We start from the raw sequence: 18409 nt of genomic DNA on the forward strand, positions 1-18409 counted from the left end.
GCACGGAGAAGCTCTTTAAACAGAAGTATATGCCATTCTTGCACAAAAGTAGCTGAATAAAAACATTAGAAGAGCCATGACTTTAGACATTTTTAAATAAAAGTTTAAAATACTTCTCACTTATTTTTCTGGAAGGGCACTTTAATGTTTTTTTCCCTTTATTGCACGTATTGCATCATTTACATCAGGCGTACTCAACTAAAACTGTCCGCGGTCCAATTTTGGCAGATACCTGTGACCTGAGGTCCGGTGCGGCGGGGGTGGCGAACGTAAGTTGTTGAGCGGGGGGGGGGGGGGGGGGGGGGGGGGGTGCGCGAACGGTGGAGGCGTTTATACTTTCGCGAGCGTCACTGCAGTGTTCTCCGAAACGATAGGCGTTTTGTCCGAAACGATACGTGGTAGAAACACCCCTCAAAACAAGGGAATGAACATTTACCTGACCAATTTTAATGTTGCTATATGTTTCAGGTTTGAAAAGTGCTGGAATTTAGGTTAAAGTACTTTAAAATGCTTGAAATTGTAACTACTTGGTTTCACAACAAATATCTGTCTGACTGAATAGTTCTCTTGTATTACATTAACAAATACGAGTCTCTTGTAATTCCAGTACGAAACATGAGAGAACGTGAAGACGTTAAGATTGGGCGTTTTTTAAATAAACAACCATTAAATAATGTGATAAAAAGCAAATTATTTCGAGTATATGTATAAATATTTAACTTAATTATGTTTAACATGCTGGGAAATATTGAAATGGACCTTGAAAGTGACGTACAAGTGCTTGAATTCCACCTTATAAAGGTGTATGAACCCTGAAAACGTGACTTTGTTCATTGCGCTGAAGCGCGGCGCGAAGTTACAAAATTCGAGAGGTGCACGACCTCGCGAACCGACAGCGCGCGAGGCACTCGCGCACACGCGGAGCCACAGCGATTACGTCATTTTCGCCGCGCGGACCCTCGCGTCGCTCGCGAAGCGTCAACCAGGCAGGCTTGTTGTTGAGCGGGGGTGGGGGGTGGCGAACGTAAGTTGTTGAGCGGGGGTGGCAAACGTAACACTCGTGACGGAGTGTTTTTTCAATAGCCCTGAAATAAATGCTCCGGTTTTGTTTTGGTCCGTATCCAGTTAATCAGGAATGAGATTCGGTCCGGACAGGACTGCGTTCGGGTCCGGATCCGGACCGCGGTCCGCCAGTTGAGTACCCCTGATTTACATCATACATATATGTGGAGTGTAAATTGTTAGCGGAGGGGAGGTGTAAATGGACACAAATTAAGTATTATATCGCGATCGATCGCAAAGTATAAGCGCCTCCGCCGAGCAGAGTGTTGAGGAGCGATTTCGATTGGAGGATCGTGCTCTATTTTTTATTATTAATTTTCAACTGATGCTGGTCCAGCGTGTCGCGTGCCACTGATTATGCCTCGGCGTGCCAACGGTGGCCCGCGTGCCATAGGTTTCCGACCCCTGCTGTAGAGCCTTTGAATATTATAACCATTGTCGAAATTAAGCTCAGATGTGACCAGTAATGTAGCGCAAGTAAAAGAAGAACACGATCACACAGTCTCATTGAAAATGTAGGAGTTAATGAATAAAGTGCACCAACGCAAAACCCGTGACATAATCCAAATAAAGTTTGAAGACCAGTATTGTTTTGATATAATCAGGCATTGCTTTTAATCCTGATAATTATGGAGAGCTAGCTATTGTATGCTCACCGTGTACATCTTTCGCCAAGAGAAATTCGTGGGCAGAGTTTAATTACATCTTTGCGGGAGTCATTGAGTTGGATTAACTCTGATTTGATCAACTCTGTCCGATAACTCCAACACTCCATCGTCATTTGATTATATCAAAACAATACTAGTCTTCAAACTTTATTTGGATTATGTCACGGGTTTTGCGTTGGTGCACTTTATTCATTAACTCCTACATTTTCAATGAGACTGTGTGATCGCGTCCTTCTTTTACTTTACTTGCTGAGCTTAATTTCGACAATGGTTATAATATTCAAAGGCTCTACAGCAGGGGTCGGCAACCTATGGCACGCGGACCACCGTTGGCGCGCCGAGGCATAATCAGTGGCACGCGACACGCTGGACCAGCATCGGCAAAAAAATGAATAATAAAAAATAGAGCACGATCCTCCAATCGAAATCGCTCCTCAACGCTCTGCTCGGCGGAGGCGCTTATACATGGCGATCGATCGCGATATAATACTTAATTTGTGTCCATTTACACCTCCCCTCCGCTACCAATTTACACTCGCCACATATATATGATGTACAAATGATGCAATACGTGCAATAAAGGAAAAAACATTAAAGTGCCGTTCCAGAAAAATAAGTGAGAAGTATTTTAAACTTTGATTTTAAAATGTCTAAAGTCATGGCTCTTCTAATGTTTTTATTCAGCTACTTTTGTGCAAGAATGGCATATACTTCTGTTTAAAGAGCTTCTCCGTGCAGTTTCCGCCTTCTTTTGGCAGATCTGTTAAGATGATTGGCTGCATTAAAAAATGATTGACAGCTAACTCTGGCTGATAATTGGCTTAATAAAAATTGATTGACAACGAAAGTCTAGTATCTGATTGGCTGCATTCGAAAATGATTGACACATGATACGCCCTTTACCCACGCCCACCGGGGCTCCGGGCTGCAGCATTACATATATGGAGGGATTCTGTGTCTCGTCCTTCACGCCGCACCCACCGTCACACTTTCAACACACCTTTAACCTAATGATCTAAAATGCTATGATAACCTAAAATGGACACGTGCTGCTCATCCAAAACTTCTCAGTCTTGACCATTTGCTATTTTATCAGAATAAGGGCGCGTGGCCGCCAGATTTTGGGAAGTATGCAAATTAATTATTTATTTCATACTGATACTAAACAATCGCCATGGCTCATCATTCTCATGTAGTAAAGTCCCTGTGTTAACATTACTACCTGCCTACGTACTACACTTTCCCTCTCAGTCTGTCCCTCTTTCACAAGCCTGCATCTCTGGCTGCTGCTGCTGTCTTTACCTACAGAGGACGCGGAGGCTACAGCAGCGAACATGTCTGTGATTTTTACCAGTGGCGGATGCTGGTCTTTCAAAGAGGGGAAGCTCAATTTCGGCCATCATCATAAAATGTGTCGGTTTATTTATACATAAATTCTACCCTCCGTTCCTTTTCAAGAAAATGATCTGTGACCCTGTCGTACCAACAAGAAACGTTTCTTTCTTTTAATGAAGAAAATGCCACTAAGAGGATTAGGAAAATCTCCGGTTCAACTCAGAACAGAATGAAAATTTAAAACATTAAAATTAAACGCTCCCGCGAAGGTTTACACCAAAAGATTGCTGATTCGCTCATTTCGCTGTCAATCAAAAAGGGATTCAGCCTCAGACAGATCATCCAATCATCATGCAGAAGCTGAGCGTCCGGGCCAGCCGAGGCCAGCCCACTGCCCCATAGACCCCCAGAGACGCTGAGCGTCCGATGGGCGGGACAAAGCCCAGAATTAATCCAATGGCTCGTCTCGTTTCGCTGCACTCTTCGCTTCGCTATTGAACTCTGTAGACGCTCAGCGTCCACACCGTTTAAAGCACCGTGAAGCTGCGGGACTGAGTGAGAGGAAAGCCGCGTCGTTACCAGTGATAAGAAGCTGATTCAGAACAAAAGATGAGCGCGTTGTAGCGCATATTTAGTCAATGACATGTACACACAACAGTATATGTCTGATCACTTATTTTTTGACATTTAGGGGAAGCTGAGCTTCCCTTGCAGTCTTAGAGCAATCGCCACTGATTTTTACACATTTTGTAGCATCTACATTAGGGGTGACCTGCAATAGTCAGTCCCACCAGGATTTCGCGGGCCTTTTTTGTGATTGTTGCAGGCTAAAATGTTTGATGTTGCGGGTGTTTTTCAAAAAAATTGCGATGGAAGTTGCGGTGTGTTTTTGCTTTTTTGTGAGTACATTGCAATAGGGAGTAAATGTTGTATGGTTTCCTCTATTTAGTAGTCCATTTTAATTATCTATTTAACTATTTATTCAGGGTTGCCAACTTTTCAAGATCGCTTGGAGTGAGATTTGAACCTGGAGGGGGTGGCGAACGTAAGTTGTTACCGGGCGGCCTGTAAAATGGACACAAATTAAGTATTATATCGAGATCGATGGCGACCCTGATTTATTTATTTATGGGTATTATGCTTCTTATAAAACCCATGGTTTTAACACTTCAAGCAATCATTGAAGGAATCATTTCGAATCATTTAGACTATATGTATAAATATTTAACTTAATTAACACTAGAGCTCCTAGAGAAGCGAAAAATTTCACAGGGCTTGGTAAGGTCCATGTAGCCCACTCCCCTGCTGTGAAGGGATTAACGCCCATTGTCTTGGTAATGCGGTGGAAGCGACTCACTCCCAGCTCATACTCCTGCCAAAGCACAAGCTGGCTCACCTCCAAGCTCATATGACCAAAACACCAAACGTGATACTTCACGAAAAAGTTGAAGTTACAAGCAGACTGTATGTTACCGATACTACAACAAACGGCAGAAAATTTGTAGACTCGTGTTTCAAAAGTTACAATTCAATCGCACGTAGAGACGACAGTTTCTCTAATGAGTCCCGTCAAACAATAAAAATAAATAAAAATGTTTGAATCTTGCTCTTTGTATATTTCATATACTATACTATATAATATTTGTTGTAATCAAACACTTTCTGTTTCCGCGTTTGAAAAGCTAAGAAATTATATGGCGCAATTAGCTTGATGCTAATGTTATATAGGAAATCCCATATCATTGCTAGCGAAAATTAGCATGGTCGCGTTGCATCACTGCATCACTGATAAATGTTGTGATCTAAACAGCAGGCTGGAAAATGAGAGGAAAAGACAGGAAAACAAATTCATGTGCTCTCTATCTATCTATCTATCTATCTATCTATCTATATATATATATTTGTGTTAGAAGCATTTGATAGAAGCAGTTGTGTTTCTGCTTGTTTGTGATCTAAACAGCAGGCTTGAATCTAGCTCTTTGTACATTTCTCATACTATCTATCTATCTATCTATCTATCTATCTATCTATCTATCTATCTATCTATCTATCTATCTATCTATCTATATTTGTGTTAGAAGCATTTGATAGAAGCATTTGTGTTTCTGCTTGTTTATGATCTAAACAGCAGGCTTGAATCTTGCTCTTTGTACATTTCTTATACTATCTATCTATCTATATTTGTGTTACAAGCATTTGATAGAAGCATTTGTGTTTCTGCTTGTTTATGATCTAAACAGCAGGCTTGAATCTTGCTCTTTGTACATTTCTTATACTATCTATCTATCTATATTTGTGTTAGAAGCATTTGATAGAAGCATTTGTGTTTCTGCTTGTTTGTGATCTGTGATCTCTGTGATCAGAGACTTTCTGGGTGAGGCTGCTGCCTCAGTCTTGCTCTGTGAATTAACATAATAAAGGGTGATGTTTGGCTTTGCTAATTGCTGGCAAGAAGGAGAAGAAGGAGGGGTGATGTCCTCAGAATCCTGAATTCTCAGGAGCTCTAGTGTTAAGTTTATCTGGTGCGCGCAGTTACAAAATTCGAGAGGTGCACGACCTTGCGAATCGACAGCGTGCGACGCCCTCGCGCACGGGCGGAGCCAGTGCGATTACGTCATCTTCGCCGCGCGGACCCTCGCCGCTTGTGCGCTGCAGTGACTTCGCAGGCTACCGTTGCATTGTGGGGAATGTAGTGTTTGTGCTTGCAAAACACCATCGGGCGGTTGTGGCCTGCGGGCCGGTTCTAATAGTAATTAAATATCATCCAGGGGGCCATAGATAATCAATTCACGGGTCGGATCTGGCCCGCGAGCCTTAACTTTGACATATGTGCTCTATAGTTTGGGCAGGAATGATCCCTCTCAAGATTTTGTATGCCCCGCCCCCTGAAACACAGGTGTTGGGACAGAGAATGCACAATGATCCCTCTCACTTTCTTGAAATGATCCCTCGAAGTGCAACAGCTCGGTGGCAGAAATGGACTTTCCGTCTCTTAAAAGACTATGAAAATCACTTGGAGTGGATGGGCTGGTGCTAGAAATGTTAAACTTGTTGGAAACACATGTATGAACCCATCGTTGTGAAACAAAAAAACACTGAAAACAAAAAACAGAACCAGTTTATCCCCGCTTTCATGTAGTGTACCGGGATACTGCTTTTCCCGATCTTTTTGCCGTTATTTTCGTCGCTCATGCTGCTTTCAGTCTGCTCCTCTTGAACGTATATACGGAAGTAAGGCGGGAGTTTGTTGACGTAACATCAAGACGACATCAGCGATTGGTCAAATTTGCGGGAAAGTTGCGGTGATTGGCTGAAGTTGCAACACCGCCCTGAATTCGCAGGGTTTGCTTGAAGTTGCGTTGAAGTTGCAAATCGCAACATCGCGACTTTCTGGAGGGTCTGTTTTACAGAGAGGCGGTTGGTGATACTGAGCAACGTCTCTGTCCGTTACAGGTACAGTTAGGCTCTCGTGCTGGGCGACGTCATACGTGCAATTATATACATGCACGAGAAACTGGCCTATACTACCTCTCACAACAGTGCCACCTACTGGATACTTAAAATAACATGCGAGGCAAAGGAGAGAATGATGTAAATGTGCCGTATTTTGTCAATTGTGATTTTTACACCGCCCAGAGCGGTGGGCAGCCCTAGCCCGGCGCCCGGGGAGCAGTTGGGGTTAGGTGCCTTGCTCAAGGGCACCTCAGTCATGGCCTCAGGTCTGGGAATCGAACCCACGAACCCTCCGGTCACAAGACCAGTTCCCTAACACCAGACCATGACTGCCCATGACTGTTCCCTACCACTAGGCCATGACCATTTCATATGGAAATAATAACTTTATTATTCACCTGGCTACATTTATATAGAAATAATAATAATTATTATATCTGCTTCACTAGGATGGTTGTTACGGTTATGCAGTGCTGCTTCTCTCACTGGGCACATCTCAAATCAATCATTATTTAGTGCCCATTTAGTGCTTTTAGTAAGCGTAGGAGTATTTTTGTTTAGGATAGTGAATATACATTCAGCTTTTGACTGTGTAGTGCACTAGTTAACATGGGAAATGTTATTTGAATGTTAAAAAACACAAATGAAACAAAACGAGGACTGTTCTCTCTCTTCAAATATAGTATTCTTATATTTCTTATTTAGGTTTCAGCTTTACATCAAGATGAATATGTCACAACAAACACAGAGTCTCGCTGGAGAAGAAAAATGAGGAAGCCACCAAAACTCTCCAAACGATATAGAAGGCTAAAAACATTGGTGAGTATAATAATTTAAAATATATATCTTTGAACATATAGAGGCCACTTTATTTATTTTATTTTAGAGATACTTTTGTATCTCTAAAATGCTGGTGTGTTTAAAGTGTGTAGCACAACTCTTGATGGACAAATGCACTGATAACATGGTCACTGAACTTTGCGTTGGGAAAAAAAATCTAACTGGGTGTTATAAATATAATGTATCTTATATTGCAGAAGGAATCTAACTCAGGAGTCCAAAACACAGGTGTATATTGTTGGGATATTTTTTCTTGACCCAGATAGGCCCCAACACTGCCCCGATGAACCGATTGGTTTTGACTGAGTTACCCAAGCAAAGTCTTAACACCAAAAGTTCTTTTAGATCAATTTATATGAAATATAAATGAGTACAAAATAGCCAAAGTATATATGGTACAAACTCTCCAGTGCACTGGTGCTAGTTGCCTAGAAGTCTACCTAACCCAAGTGGATCTCAGCAGCGTCCCAGCAAAAAGGGCTCTGCACCTTAGTTGCCCTCTCCTCTGTCCCTTCAGGAAATACTGTCCCAAATGATAAATAGTTCATTATTATCAGGTTCTCAATAGTGTTTCAATTCATGGGGGGTCGTGAACATTTTTATGTTCCCTAGGGGGGGCATGACAGAAAATAATTGAGAACCACTGCCTTATCAGGAGAGTAGGTACAGTAGACTGGGTGTAGGGGAATGGAAAATCCAGGGAGAGAGATTCTAACTGAGGTGCAGACACACAGATAAGGGAATGAACATGTCAATGTGTTCTGATTAAGGATTTGCTGGGTGTATGTATGTCTGAAACACATCTGGATCAGGAACATCTGTCCAGCGCAGTGGAGTTGGGGTGAAGCAGGGGGACCATAACAGCTGGAACAGGTTGAGACTCAGTAGCAGCATGACGTCAGGAGTAGATTTACCTCAGCAAGAGGAGAGACAAGATCATTAGACATGTCTTAGTACAGAGAAGTGTAAATTAATGGACTATAGTGTGCAAGGCTCCAGCAGATCTAGCTATGGCAGCACAGCTAAAAGGGTGGAGCTAGAAAATAGCACAGGCATGAGGATCCCTGAGACATCAGGATTAGGTTTATCTGCAGGCAGAGGCAAAGAATAAGACATGTTAACATAATGTTTTTATATGAGGAGAGAGGTGCATTCGCCGACTAACACGTCCAGGTCTCCTAAAAAGAACACCATGAGTGACCTTAATCTGAAAAATGAAACACCAGAAGACTTTTTAACCCATGTGGTGTAAATACTTGTCCAAACATTCTCAGGTATGGCCAGTTTTTTTGTTTGTTTGTTTTGTTAGGGTTGCATCTTGCACAGATGAAGCACGAGTCTAAAAGTAACAGTTTTACAGGTGAAGCTTCTACAAAGTTAATCACAAATCATTAATGACCCCCCTTTGGGTGCCATATGAAATGCCATGAACATGTCGCACACGAAATGGTAGGCAAGACTTGGGGAGAGCTATCCTACTGTCGGGGGCAGGAATGGCCTCAAGCAGGCAGGCATGTCCTGTAAAAACAATCAAGAGATTTTGAAAGATATGCAACACGCCTATATTTACCACCATGCTCTTGAGGCAGGACCCTCGCCATGACCCCATATTCAGAGACCCCATTGCTCCTGATTACCTCCAAGAACTTATTTCCAATTATGAACCCCCACGTCCACTAACATCACAGGTTGCTGGCTTCTTATTAGTTCCAATAATAGCTAATAAATAATAATGAATAATGAGGTAACAGCAGGGGGAAGATTAAATGGATGAAGGATCAACCCACTGCCCTGGCCCCTCTTACCACCCCAAATTACCCCCTGCTAGGGTTGTATCACCACAGCCCTGGACTACCATTACTGACCATCAAGAAGTCTAGGACTCTTAAGAATAAGAATTACACAGATAACACATGTATATAAATATCACACATATACGCAAATTCTAACACAATGTGCAAGTATGTTTCATTACAACAAATATAAGTTTTATAAAAAGAAGTTTGCAGCAAGTGTGATTCCAAATATATTTTGTTTTCTCCCGAGGTTTCTTCCTATTCACCATCATAGGGAGTTTTTCCTCGCCACTGTCGCCTTTGGCTTGCTCATTAGGGTTCTAGATCCATAGTATTGTTAACCTTGTAAATCCTGTAAAGCGCTTTGTGACAACATGTGTTGTGAAAAGCGCTATACAAATAAACTTTGATTTGATTTAGTTTACTCTTTAGTGGGATTCAGTGAATTTGCCATTGCACTATACGTACTGCTAACACATTGTTTATTCTTTAGCACGAAAAAATATGCGTAAAATGCGCATGAAACACATACAAAATGAGCTAGTCAGTATGTGCCCCGGCCCTTAAATTCAATTAAGCTGCCGCTGAGAATCATTTAAATCTGCTAAATATTAGATCCCTGTCATCTAAAGCATTACATGTTTTGCTTGACGGAAACTTGGACTCGGCCAGGCGACTATATGGCCCTAAACGAAGCGTCTCCCTCTGGCTATAGATATGTTCATAACCCCCGTCCAAATGGTAGCGGAGGTGATGTCGCCACACTGTATGACTCTGATATAGGTGTCTCTCAAAAATCCAGCTTCAAGTTTAATTTGAACATCTTTTGAACATCTCATCCTCACTGTATCAAATGTATCAACCAAAGTGGCACAGACATTTATGTTAATTACTCTTTACTGCCCCCTGGTTCATATTCTGAGTTTTTGCTACTGAGCCTCATTTGAACTTGTCTTGAAGAATTTCAACTAAAGTTTGATCAGCCTGTCATTTGATTTTCCACTTGGATTTTGAGTATGATTCCAAATGCAGACCTCCATGGGATAATAATTTTGATTTACATTGATCATTTTTTATGCTATTTTGTTCTCAACACATTCCACTATGTAATAAATAGATTTTCTACAGTATATTTATATTTGCAAGAGTTATGGCATAATTTAGCATTTCACTAGCCTTACTGAAAAGGTGAATCCACCAACTTTGTTATATCTGCATGACAATTAGGCAACCAAGATTTGAAATAAACTAAAACAGAATGAACATAAATATTCTGGCCTACAAACCACTTCTAAACCAAATAACCAGTTGGTCAAGTCTTTAAATCACAGAAAGCAAATGTGTCTAAAGTTGACATAGGCTAAGTGTTTCAGATTGTAGACAATGGTGATGAAGATAAGGGAGCTTGAAACCCTGAGGCGTTTGATTCCTTAGATGAAGGAGAATACAAATTAAGATGAAGAACAGGAGTACTTTAAAGTCTATTTAACTGGTTGTGGAGATCCAGTATTACATGGCATTTTACATGTAAATGAACATCTGACTGTAAGAGTCACTTCAATAATCCCTCCAGGGACCTTGGTCATATTTTTGTCACATTTATTTTCAGAAGAGCAGTGAATTCTATTGCCCCCCTGTGTCAATAGTATGTCAAGTTAGAGTCTCTCCTGTGTGAGTGTGATGGTCTCTCTACTCAATATTTATGTGGTGGATTTTACTGAATCAGCTGACAGGAGCCACTAACAATCTCAACTGGAACTTGGTGTGATTACTGAAACTAAATGTAATGTGTGTTGTACAGAACTCTCTGTGTGTGTGTATGTGTGTGTGTGTGTGTGTGTGTGTGAGAGACAAGGACATTGTTAAGACACATGCACACATTTAAAATGCTTCTATTTAAAGATGTTTAGGAAGAACTAATATATGCCAGTGTGTGTAATGCTGGATGTCAGACGATATCAGGTTGATGAGCAGGTGCAGCACCTTCATTTCACCTGTGCAGGTGCAGCTGCTGAGGGCATCCACACAGGGGGACAGGAGGAATGTTCTCAGGCTGCAGAGCACCCTGGTGTGGAAAAGAACACAGTAAATTAAAAAACACCCTAACAATCAGGGTTGGGTTGAAACTGTGAAACTGTGTGTGTGTGTGTGTGTGTGTGTGTGTGTGTGTGTGTGTGTGACAAGGACGTTGTTAAGACACAACTTAAGTATAACTTCCCTAAGCTTCGATATATGTCTGTAATTATTAATTAGAACAAGAACGTCATTATTGTAACTTCATTAGTGAGACAAAGAGGTGTTTCTGGGTTTTCTGGAGTCCCCATGTCTTAGCTGTGCAGGGTGTTGCTGGTGGAGACATTGTGTGTTGGTGCTACGGTTGTTTCCTAGTGTGGAAGTTGACCTCACCTTTTTACACCTTATCACAGAGCACATAGACCTCAGTCTTTCCTGTACAGGGACCTTGAACAACATTTAGCCCGCTGATCTTCAGTTTCTTCAGTTTCAGCTACTACACACATGCGCCCACACACACACACACACACACACACAGCATTTTAATATTTTAAAGCTGATATCTGAGATCTGAAGTATGTTTGTGTAGTAACATGGTGGAGCGTCATACTCTTGTCATATATAAGGTTGGACACGCGGGGACTGAGTTGGACTCTGTCTCCATCCTCACGCTCCAGCTCACACAGCCGCACCACGTTCATGTCCATGTCTTCAATGAGAGACCAGCTGCAGAGAGAGAGAGAGAGAGAGAGAGAGAGAGAGAGAGAGAAAGAGAGAGAAACACAACCATGTATCAAATAACTAAATCTCATGGCAAATTTCCTAGTACACGTGCACATATATGGGTACACTAGTTACACTTTACTATAGTTACATTACAAAGCATTTCATCATCAGCAGTCTTCTCAACTCGCTGGTGTTACGTTTGAATTCTTGACATAACCGGTGGACCTGCCTGGCGAACTTCTCTCCGCCCACGTCTCTAGGGTTGTGCATCTGTCACATGACTTCTTTGATGTTGGACACAGTCCATGGGGGGTGGACCACCATCAGTCCTTCATGGTCTGTCACCTCTACCTTTGGCATCTGGTGGTTCTCTTGTCTCTCCTTTTTCTGTGTTTTCTTTCTAATGAGGCCTGCGTTTTGAAACTTGACCCCCCCGACCGTGTGAGCCCACGTGCTTGCTCTTCTCCTGTTTCCTGCTCATTCTCTGTGTCGTAACCGCTGTAATCTTCTGGGCTGGTGCTGGTGATGATGATGATTGCAGCACCAGCAGCTGGGTTGGTGATGATGATGATGATGATGGCACCACCAGCAGTAGTGCCTGCACTGCTGTCCTCTGTTCAGCTTGTGAGTCAGTTTTCTGGGCTGAAGTTTTCTGGTCCCGATGCTGCTCTTGTGGTGTTGATGGCGGTTCGTGGTGTTGTCTCCTCGGTGTTGGGTTGGCTCGGGGTCTCGAGGGCACAGCTTCCAGGACTGGATCAGCCTGCAACTTCAAGCACTGAGATGGTTGAGACGGACCTGCCTGCATGATTCTCTTACCTGCTTCTTTCTGCCACATTCCAAGTGCCTTCCAGTTGTTAAATACTGAAATGCAATTAAAATGCGATTAATTTCGATTAATTAATCACAAAGCTTCTGATTAATTTGATTAATTTTTTAATTATATATATACATGTAAGTACCAAATATAAGAATATAAGAATAAATTCTGCACTCTTAGGGAAACGTGCTCTTGTCGGGCACAGGTCTTCTCTCTGGAACATGTCTACATTCCCACCTTCTCCCTGTCTAGTGTCCTTGACCCAGAGGGTGACCTTAAACTTCCTCATTTGGTCGTACGCCATGTTAAAAAAGTAGGAAAGTAGAGTTTCAGCATTTTCTATAACATGATCCTCCAGCAGAACACTGCTTCCTTCCTGAATTTCCTGAATTTATTGAGGTCCAGGTTCAGCTCTCTCAAGTGTGATGAAGGGTTTGACTCCAGAGCTGAGGACAGAGCAGCGCAGTCTTCCTCTGAAATATTGCAGTCAGACGGCCTGTAGACAGAAGGAGATAAAAACACACTTACAGCTGCACATAACAAACGCATCTCACACACAAGGTCTTTCACATTTCAGAATACACACACTCAGAAATGAAGCTGCACCAGTCTAATCACCCCAAACACATATGTTGTGTGTGTGTGTGTATTAGAGAGGGATGCTACGATGTGTGTGTGCATGTGTGTGTGTATAAATAGAGAGTGAGAGAGAAGGGAGTGTGTGTATGTGATTCATGTGTATGTGATCTGATAAATACACTGATAATATGGATGTTTCAGAGATAGGAAGAGGGTAATAGCAATTATTTGTGTGTATGTGAAGGAGAGACAAACACTATTTTTAAGTGTGTATTTATAAGCACATATATAAAGCATATGTATACAAAGCCTTTTGCATATTTGCCAAATCCTTAACTTTAGTTAACCTTAACTTTAGTTATCTCTCATGCTCTTAACATTTTTGTGGTGCTTTGACACTTCATTTCATACCATTAAAGATACTTTGAACTACTCTGAACTGAGTGTTCAAGACTGAGAGAAAATTGAGAGTGCAGCTAGATGCAGCTAGACAACCTGCAGAGACGAGAACAACTCCTCCCCATGCACTACAACACACACATGTTGTTCTGTTGCTGTTGCGTTGTGTTCCTGCCTCAGGTGGGTGGGGCCCATTATAATCCCCAGCACCTGAGGGCCATTTGTCCATCTATATATAGCTTGTCTTTGTACCAATTGACTGCTGGTGATTGTTTCCTTACTTTGGATCATGTCTCGGGTTTTGTGTTGTGCACCTTAAGCCAGGTTCACACTACACGATTTTAGGCTGGTTTTTCAGTCGCCGACTGTTTTTTGTAGATCGCCGACAGAAACTGTGGTTGGAGGCAAATCGGCGATCACTCGGCGCTCGCTCAGTCGTGTTGTAGTGAAATGCTGAAAGACGCTCGCCGAGTGGTCGCAGAGTGGTCGCCGACTCATCGCAGACGCCCGACAAATATCTAGCATGTTTAATATCTAGCATGTTTAATATCTAGCATGTTTAATATCTAGCCCAGTCGGCGACTGTTCTCGTGTTTTTGGAGGGCAGCCAGATGAGTCGGCGATTCCCCAGTCGTTTAATTCGTGAGCCCATGTCACCGATCAGTCATGTAGTGTGAAAGCCACAACAACTGAAAGACTCGCGATTACAGCACAACCAGTCATGTAGTGCGAACGGTACAAAAACCTGACGACTGAAAAGTCGTGTAGTGTGAACCTGGCATTATTCATTAAATTCCTCCTTTTCCCCGAGACTGGCATGAGTCTTTTTTAATACTTAGTCATTAGAAACACTGCACACGTCCTGTTCACTTGTTCACTTCCTGTTCATAAATCTCACAATGTTAATGTTAATCAACAGGGTTCAGTTCTTGGCCATTTCCATTTAATTATCTATATGTATATCTATATCACATTCTACAGAAGCACCATAGAGAGCATTCTGACCAGCTGCATCTCTGTGTGCCATCTGTTATATTCTTGAAATCCTCTCAATCATGGTTACTGGAAATCTATTGATACATTTCATTTCATCTCATTTATTTTTCTTATATATCCAAAACTTTGTTGTACAAAACTGTAGTTCTAGTCCCTGGTCCTAAGTCCATCATTTCCAGACTTCATGGTGCCACGATCTTCTTCTACCGCTGCTATATTGCTAGACTTAGGCCCATAGCCACCCACCACCACACAGACGCTCTGGTTCATGCTTAATCATGTCCAATCTTGATTATATTCACTTATTATATCTTGATAACTTTATCCTGAAACTCAAAACATCCTTTTTGTTTGGCAAACCAAAACAAACCGGTGTGCTCACTGTAGTATGTCTGCTACGTTACACTGGTTATCTATCTTACAATGCATTCAGTTTAAACGTATTTCCACACACACATGTTGGTGAAGTGTACTTACTGGCCATGGGCCTCCACTAGACACACACACACATGAAAACATGAGTGTAGTATTAAAAACACCTCCATAACACTGTTGTCATTAACGTACCCTTTACCGCCTTGTGTTACAATCTCAAGATGAGGTGTTGCTCGGCCTTTTCTCACAATATCCACTTTTTCGTTGAATGGCCGTCTTGAAATGGTGTTGTTATCCTGCGATTACATCCTTTCCTCTTGTGAAACATCACGGTAGCTCTGCTAGCAGCTGCTAACTAGCTAGCGCACAAGCTAAAAGCTCACGAGACGTAGAACGGTCGCACGCGGACCAGCGACAGGGTTGCCAGGTCTTACAAAATATCCAGCCCAAAGTCAGTCTAAAACCCGCCCTTCAGAACCTCAAACTAGCCCAAAGTTAGTATTTTGTTTATGAGGGATTTATTATCAGTATTGCGATTTATATTAAAGTCATTAATAATATTGTAACATTAGTGTTTATCAACTAAATAGTAACCCAAGAAAACGCGCCCCGCCTCCGCTGAATTTTCACCCGCGACTATATTTCCAAACAAGCCCAATTTGGCGTGAAAACCGCGAACCTGGCAACTCTGACCAGCGAGAATATCCCGAGACCATTGGACCACGCCCCCGCCATTCTAATTCGAAATATGATTGGTTGATTAAACGGTGTAAGGGGAATTCCCATGACGGCACACAGCAACTGTATATAAAGTGGCGCGCGCGATTAGCGGGGTACAGTCGGAGGAAAGCAGTACTCGGAGTTGAACACTTTAACAATATTTATTCACCACAGCATTTAGGCTTCAGCCACGCAGATTGCTGCAGAGGTATGTGTGTGTCTTTGGACTTTTAGCGCTAAGGGTTTCTGACGGTCCTTTGACTTTAATTAAGCGATAGAAGACGAGAGGGAGTGTGTTATCGCCAATAACCGGCTGTGATTCGGTCGTAGTGTGGAGTCTTTTTCTGAGTCTGTCCAAACTGGCTGCAGCTCAAACGTTATGTTAACAACATCCATTTGATTAATTTTAGCAGGTTGTATCTAAAATAATAATAACAGACCATTAATAACAATTTCATCTGTTAACCTTTCTCCCAAGAGCCGCGTGAATCCAAGCAAAGAGCCGTTTTGTGTTTTGTGTGTACATGCCGTTGCTTGGCAACGCTCCGCGCAGTTCTCACAAACATCCACCTCAGATTGTGAGGAACTAACTGTTGTATAATGATGGTTTTAAATGCGGTTTTTAAAGTAGCTGTAAGCCCTATCCGGACGGGATTAGTTTTTCAGGGGGACGTCTGTGAAAAATATTTCACCCTTGTACTCAGTGATAAAACTCTTGCATCCGGACAGCAATTGAAAAAACAGGAGGACCCGTGAGTTTTTGGCTTTCTCGGTCACATGACATCGCCTTGTCACGTGATAGCATGTTTAATAATGTCACACTGCCAACTCTGATGATTCCTTTTTAACTTTTAACTTTACTACTGTTCAGTTCAGCATTTAAGATCTCCGTTTAAGTTAAGCTATTTTGTTAAACCAATACAGAAAACACATTATAAAAAATCGCTAATGAATGTAAATAGCTAAATAAATCCGTTAAATAAAATAAAATAAATCCATTAAAAAATCCAGTAAATCCATTTTCGCTCGCCGCTGTCTTTACGTGGATCTCCGTGAAAACGCGCGCCCAACGTGTAACTACGGTGCGTGGCAGTGGACATATAGCTGTTTTATTAAACGCGAGGTGATGTCTGCATGTATAAACTCAGACATGTGGATCCGGACGGGACTAAAATTACCAGACGACCACGGAGTACAGCGAAAAACAGTAGGTAATTCCGCCTGTAATTTTCTCTGAGGACGTCTGAGAAAAACACGGACATGCTCGTTCCGGACGGGATTAAAATCACAGAGGACCCCCCGTAAAAGAGAAAATTACCCCAGGACCCCCTGAGAAACTAATCCCGTCCGGATAGGGCTGTAGATTCAACATTTGTTTTTGGAAAGAGTATCGATATTTAGTGATTTTTGACGTGCCTTATTACTAATGTGCAACCAACTCTTAAACCTTTGGGACTGTTGTACATTTACTAACTAAATGTGCATTAATACACATTGAGGCGATGGTAGCAAACGTTTAGGTCAGGAGTGGCCAACCTGCAGCTCTTTGCTTGGTTTCATGCGGCTCTTGGGAGAAAGGTTAACAGATGAAAGGTTATTTAATGGTTGTTATTATTATTTTCTTAGATAAGACATGTTTACTATGCATTTAGTGGAATACTGATCAATATATATTATTATAGGGCTTGAAAAGCGTGTCGAAGGTCTCGATGCTGTGACTTGTGCTATGTAGTTTTCGAGTCGATAGTACGGTGGCCCTGAAAGCCCATCACGATGCAAGCGGAAAACGCACTGCAAATACTCAAAGCATCTCAAATACTCAAATGCATCTTTAGCTAGCTACATTTAAAGAGCTTTATTAATTCCCCTAGCTAACTATTTAGATAGATACTAGTTTGTGTTAAATGGGATTTTTAATCAGGGTTTTTAAGCTTTGGTTTCTGTCTAAATACTTAGCTAGCAAGCTACATTTAAGGAGCATTTGATGCTGATGATGAGCTAAATGATGCAGCATGTATCAAAACGATTCACCAAAATAGACTAAACATAACCTGATAAGAGACGAAGGGAATATCACTGTAGGTTTTAAACTAGAATCAAGAGTTGTGTTAGACTGTAAACACTTTCATACACACTGCACACAGTCGTACTCACAATCGCTCTCACCTTCTCTCATGCCATAAACACACCTTCATTCACACACACTCTCACATACCACACACACACACAAACAGACACATATCCAAAGAGGTTCTTTTTACGGATTTGTGAGTTGCATGACTGGTTGCAGTACACCACGACGAGGCTTTTCAAATTTTCCGAACACATTTACGTCATAGTGCAGTCTGTATGACGTACTTCTAAGACAAACAAAGCATAATTTATATCCCATTAGTAGTCCGTTCTGCTGGATCAGGAACATTTAGGCTACAGGTCTACCTCTGAATATGTACATTTACCTCTAAAGACAGTGAATTTGGTGAATCACAGGTACTTAAAAAGATCAGATGAACTGATAAATGCAAAATGCTACTAGCCCTCTTTTCTTTATATGATAGCGTGGTAGTTGAAAAGCAAGGGCTTGAAAGCCCGAGGGCACCCCTAATCAAAATTGTGGAGGAGCTTCTCAA

The 18409-nt window shown here is 41.8% G+C and overlaps 1 protein-coding gene and 1 long non-coding RNA gene across 6 annotated transcripts in view; one reads left to right on the top strand and one right to left on the bottom strand.

The window, feature by feature from the left end:
- Nucleotides 1–7745: 7745 nt before the first annotated feature.
- On the bottom strand, nucleotides 7746–13593 carry LOC143489294 (uncharacterized). 2 transcript variants are annotated; one of them, XR_013124639.1, is made up of 5 exons: nucleotides 12853–13593; nucleotides 12710–12754; nucleotides 11778–11893; nucleotides 11561–11663; nucleotides 7746–11219 (listed from the first exon to the last, which is right to left on the bottom strand). It is a non-coding gene; the product is annotated as an uncharacterized LOC143489294 (long non-coding RNA). The 2 variants fall into 2 exon arrangements; XR_013124638.1 differs by lacking the exons at nucleotides 12710–12754; nucleotides 12853–13593 and adding an exon at nucleotides 12123–12487.
- A 2239-nt stretch (nucleotides 13594–15832) lies between these two features.
- LOC143489259 (uncharacterized) overlaps nucleotides 15833–18409 on the top strand; it is a 52701-nt gene continuing 50124 nt past the window's right edge. For 2 of the 4 annotated variants that reach the window (XM_076988155.1, XM_076988152.1), the window contains exon 1: nucleotides 17205–17372. In XM_076988155.1, the coding sequence (XP_076844270.1) occupies nucleotides 17366–17372 (7 nt within the window). In that variant the 5' untranslated portion in view covers nucleotides 17205–17365. Of the gene's footprint in view, nucleotides 15988–17204; nucleotides 17373–18409 lie in introns of those variants that run through there. The other 2 variants (XM_076988153.1, XM_076988154.1) reach the window with 2 other exon arrangements.

Source organism: Brachyhypopomus gauderio, unplaced genomic scaffold, assembly GCF_052324685.1.
Source record: "Brachyhypopomus gauderio isolate BG-103 unplaced genomic scaffold, BGAUD_0.2 sc60, whole genome shotgun sequence".
Taxonomy (NCBI): Eukaryota; Metazoa; Chordata; class Actinopteri; order Gymnotiformes; family Hypopomidae; genus Brachyhypopomus; species Brachyhypopomus gauderio.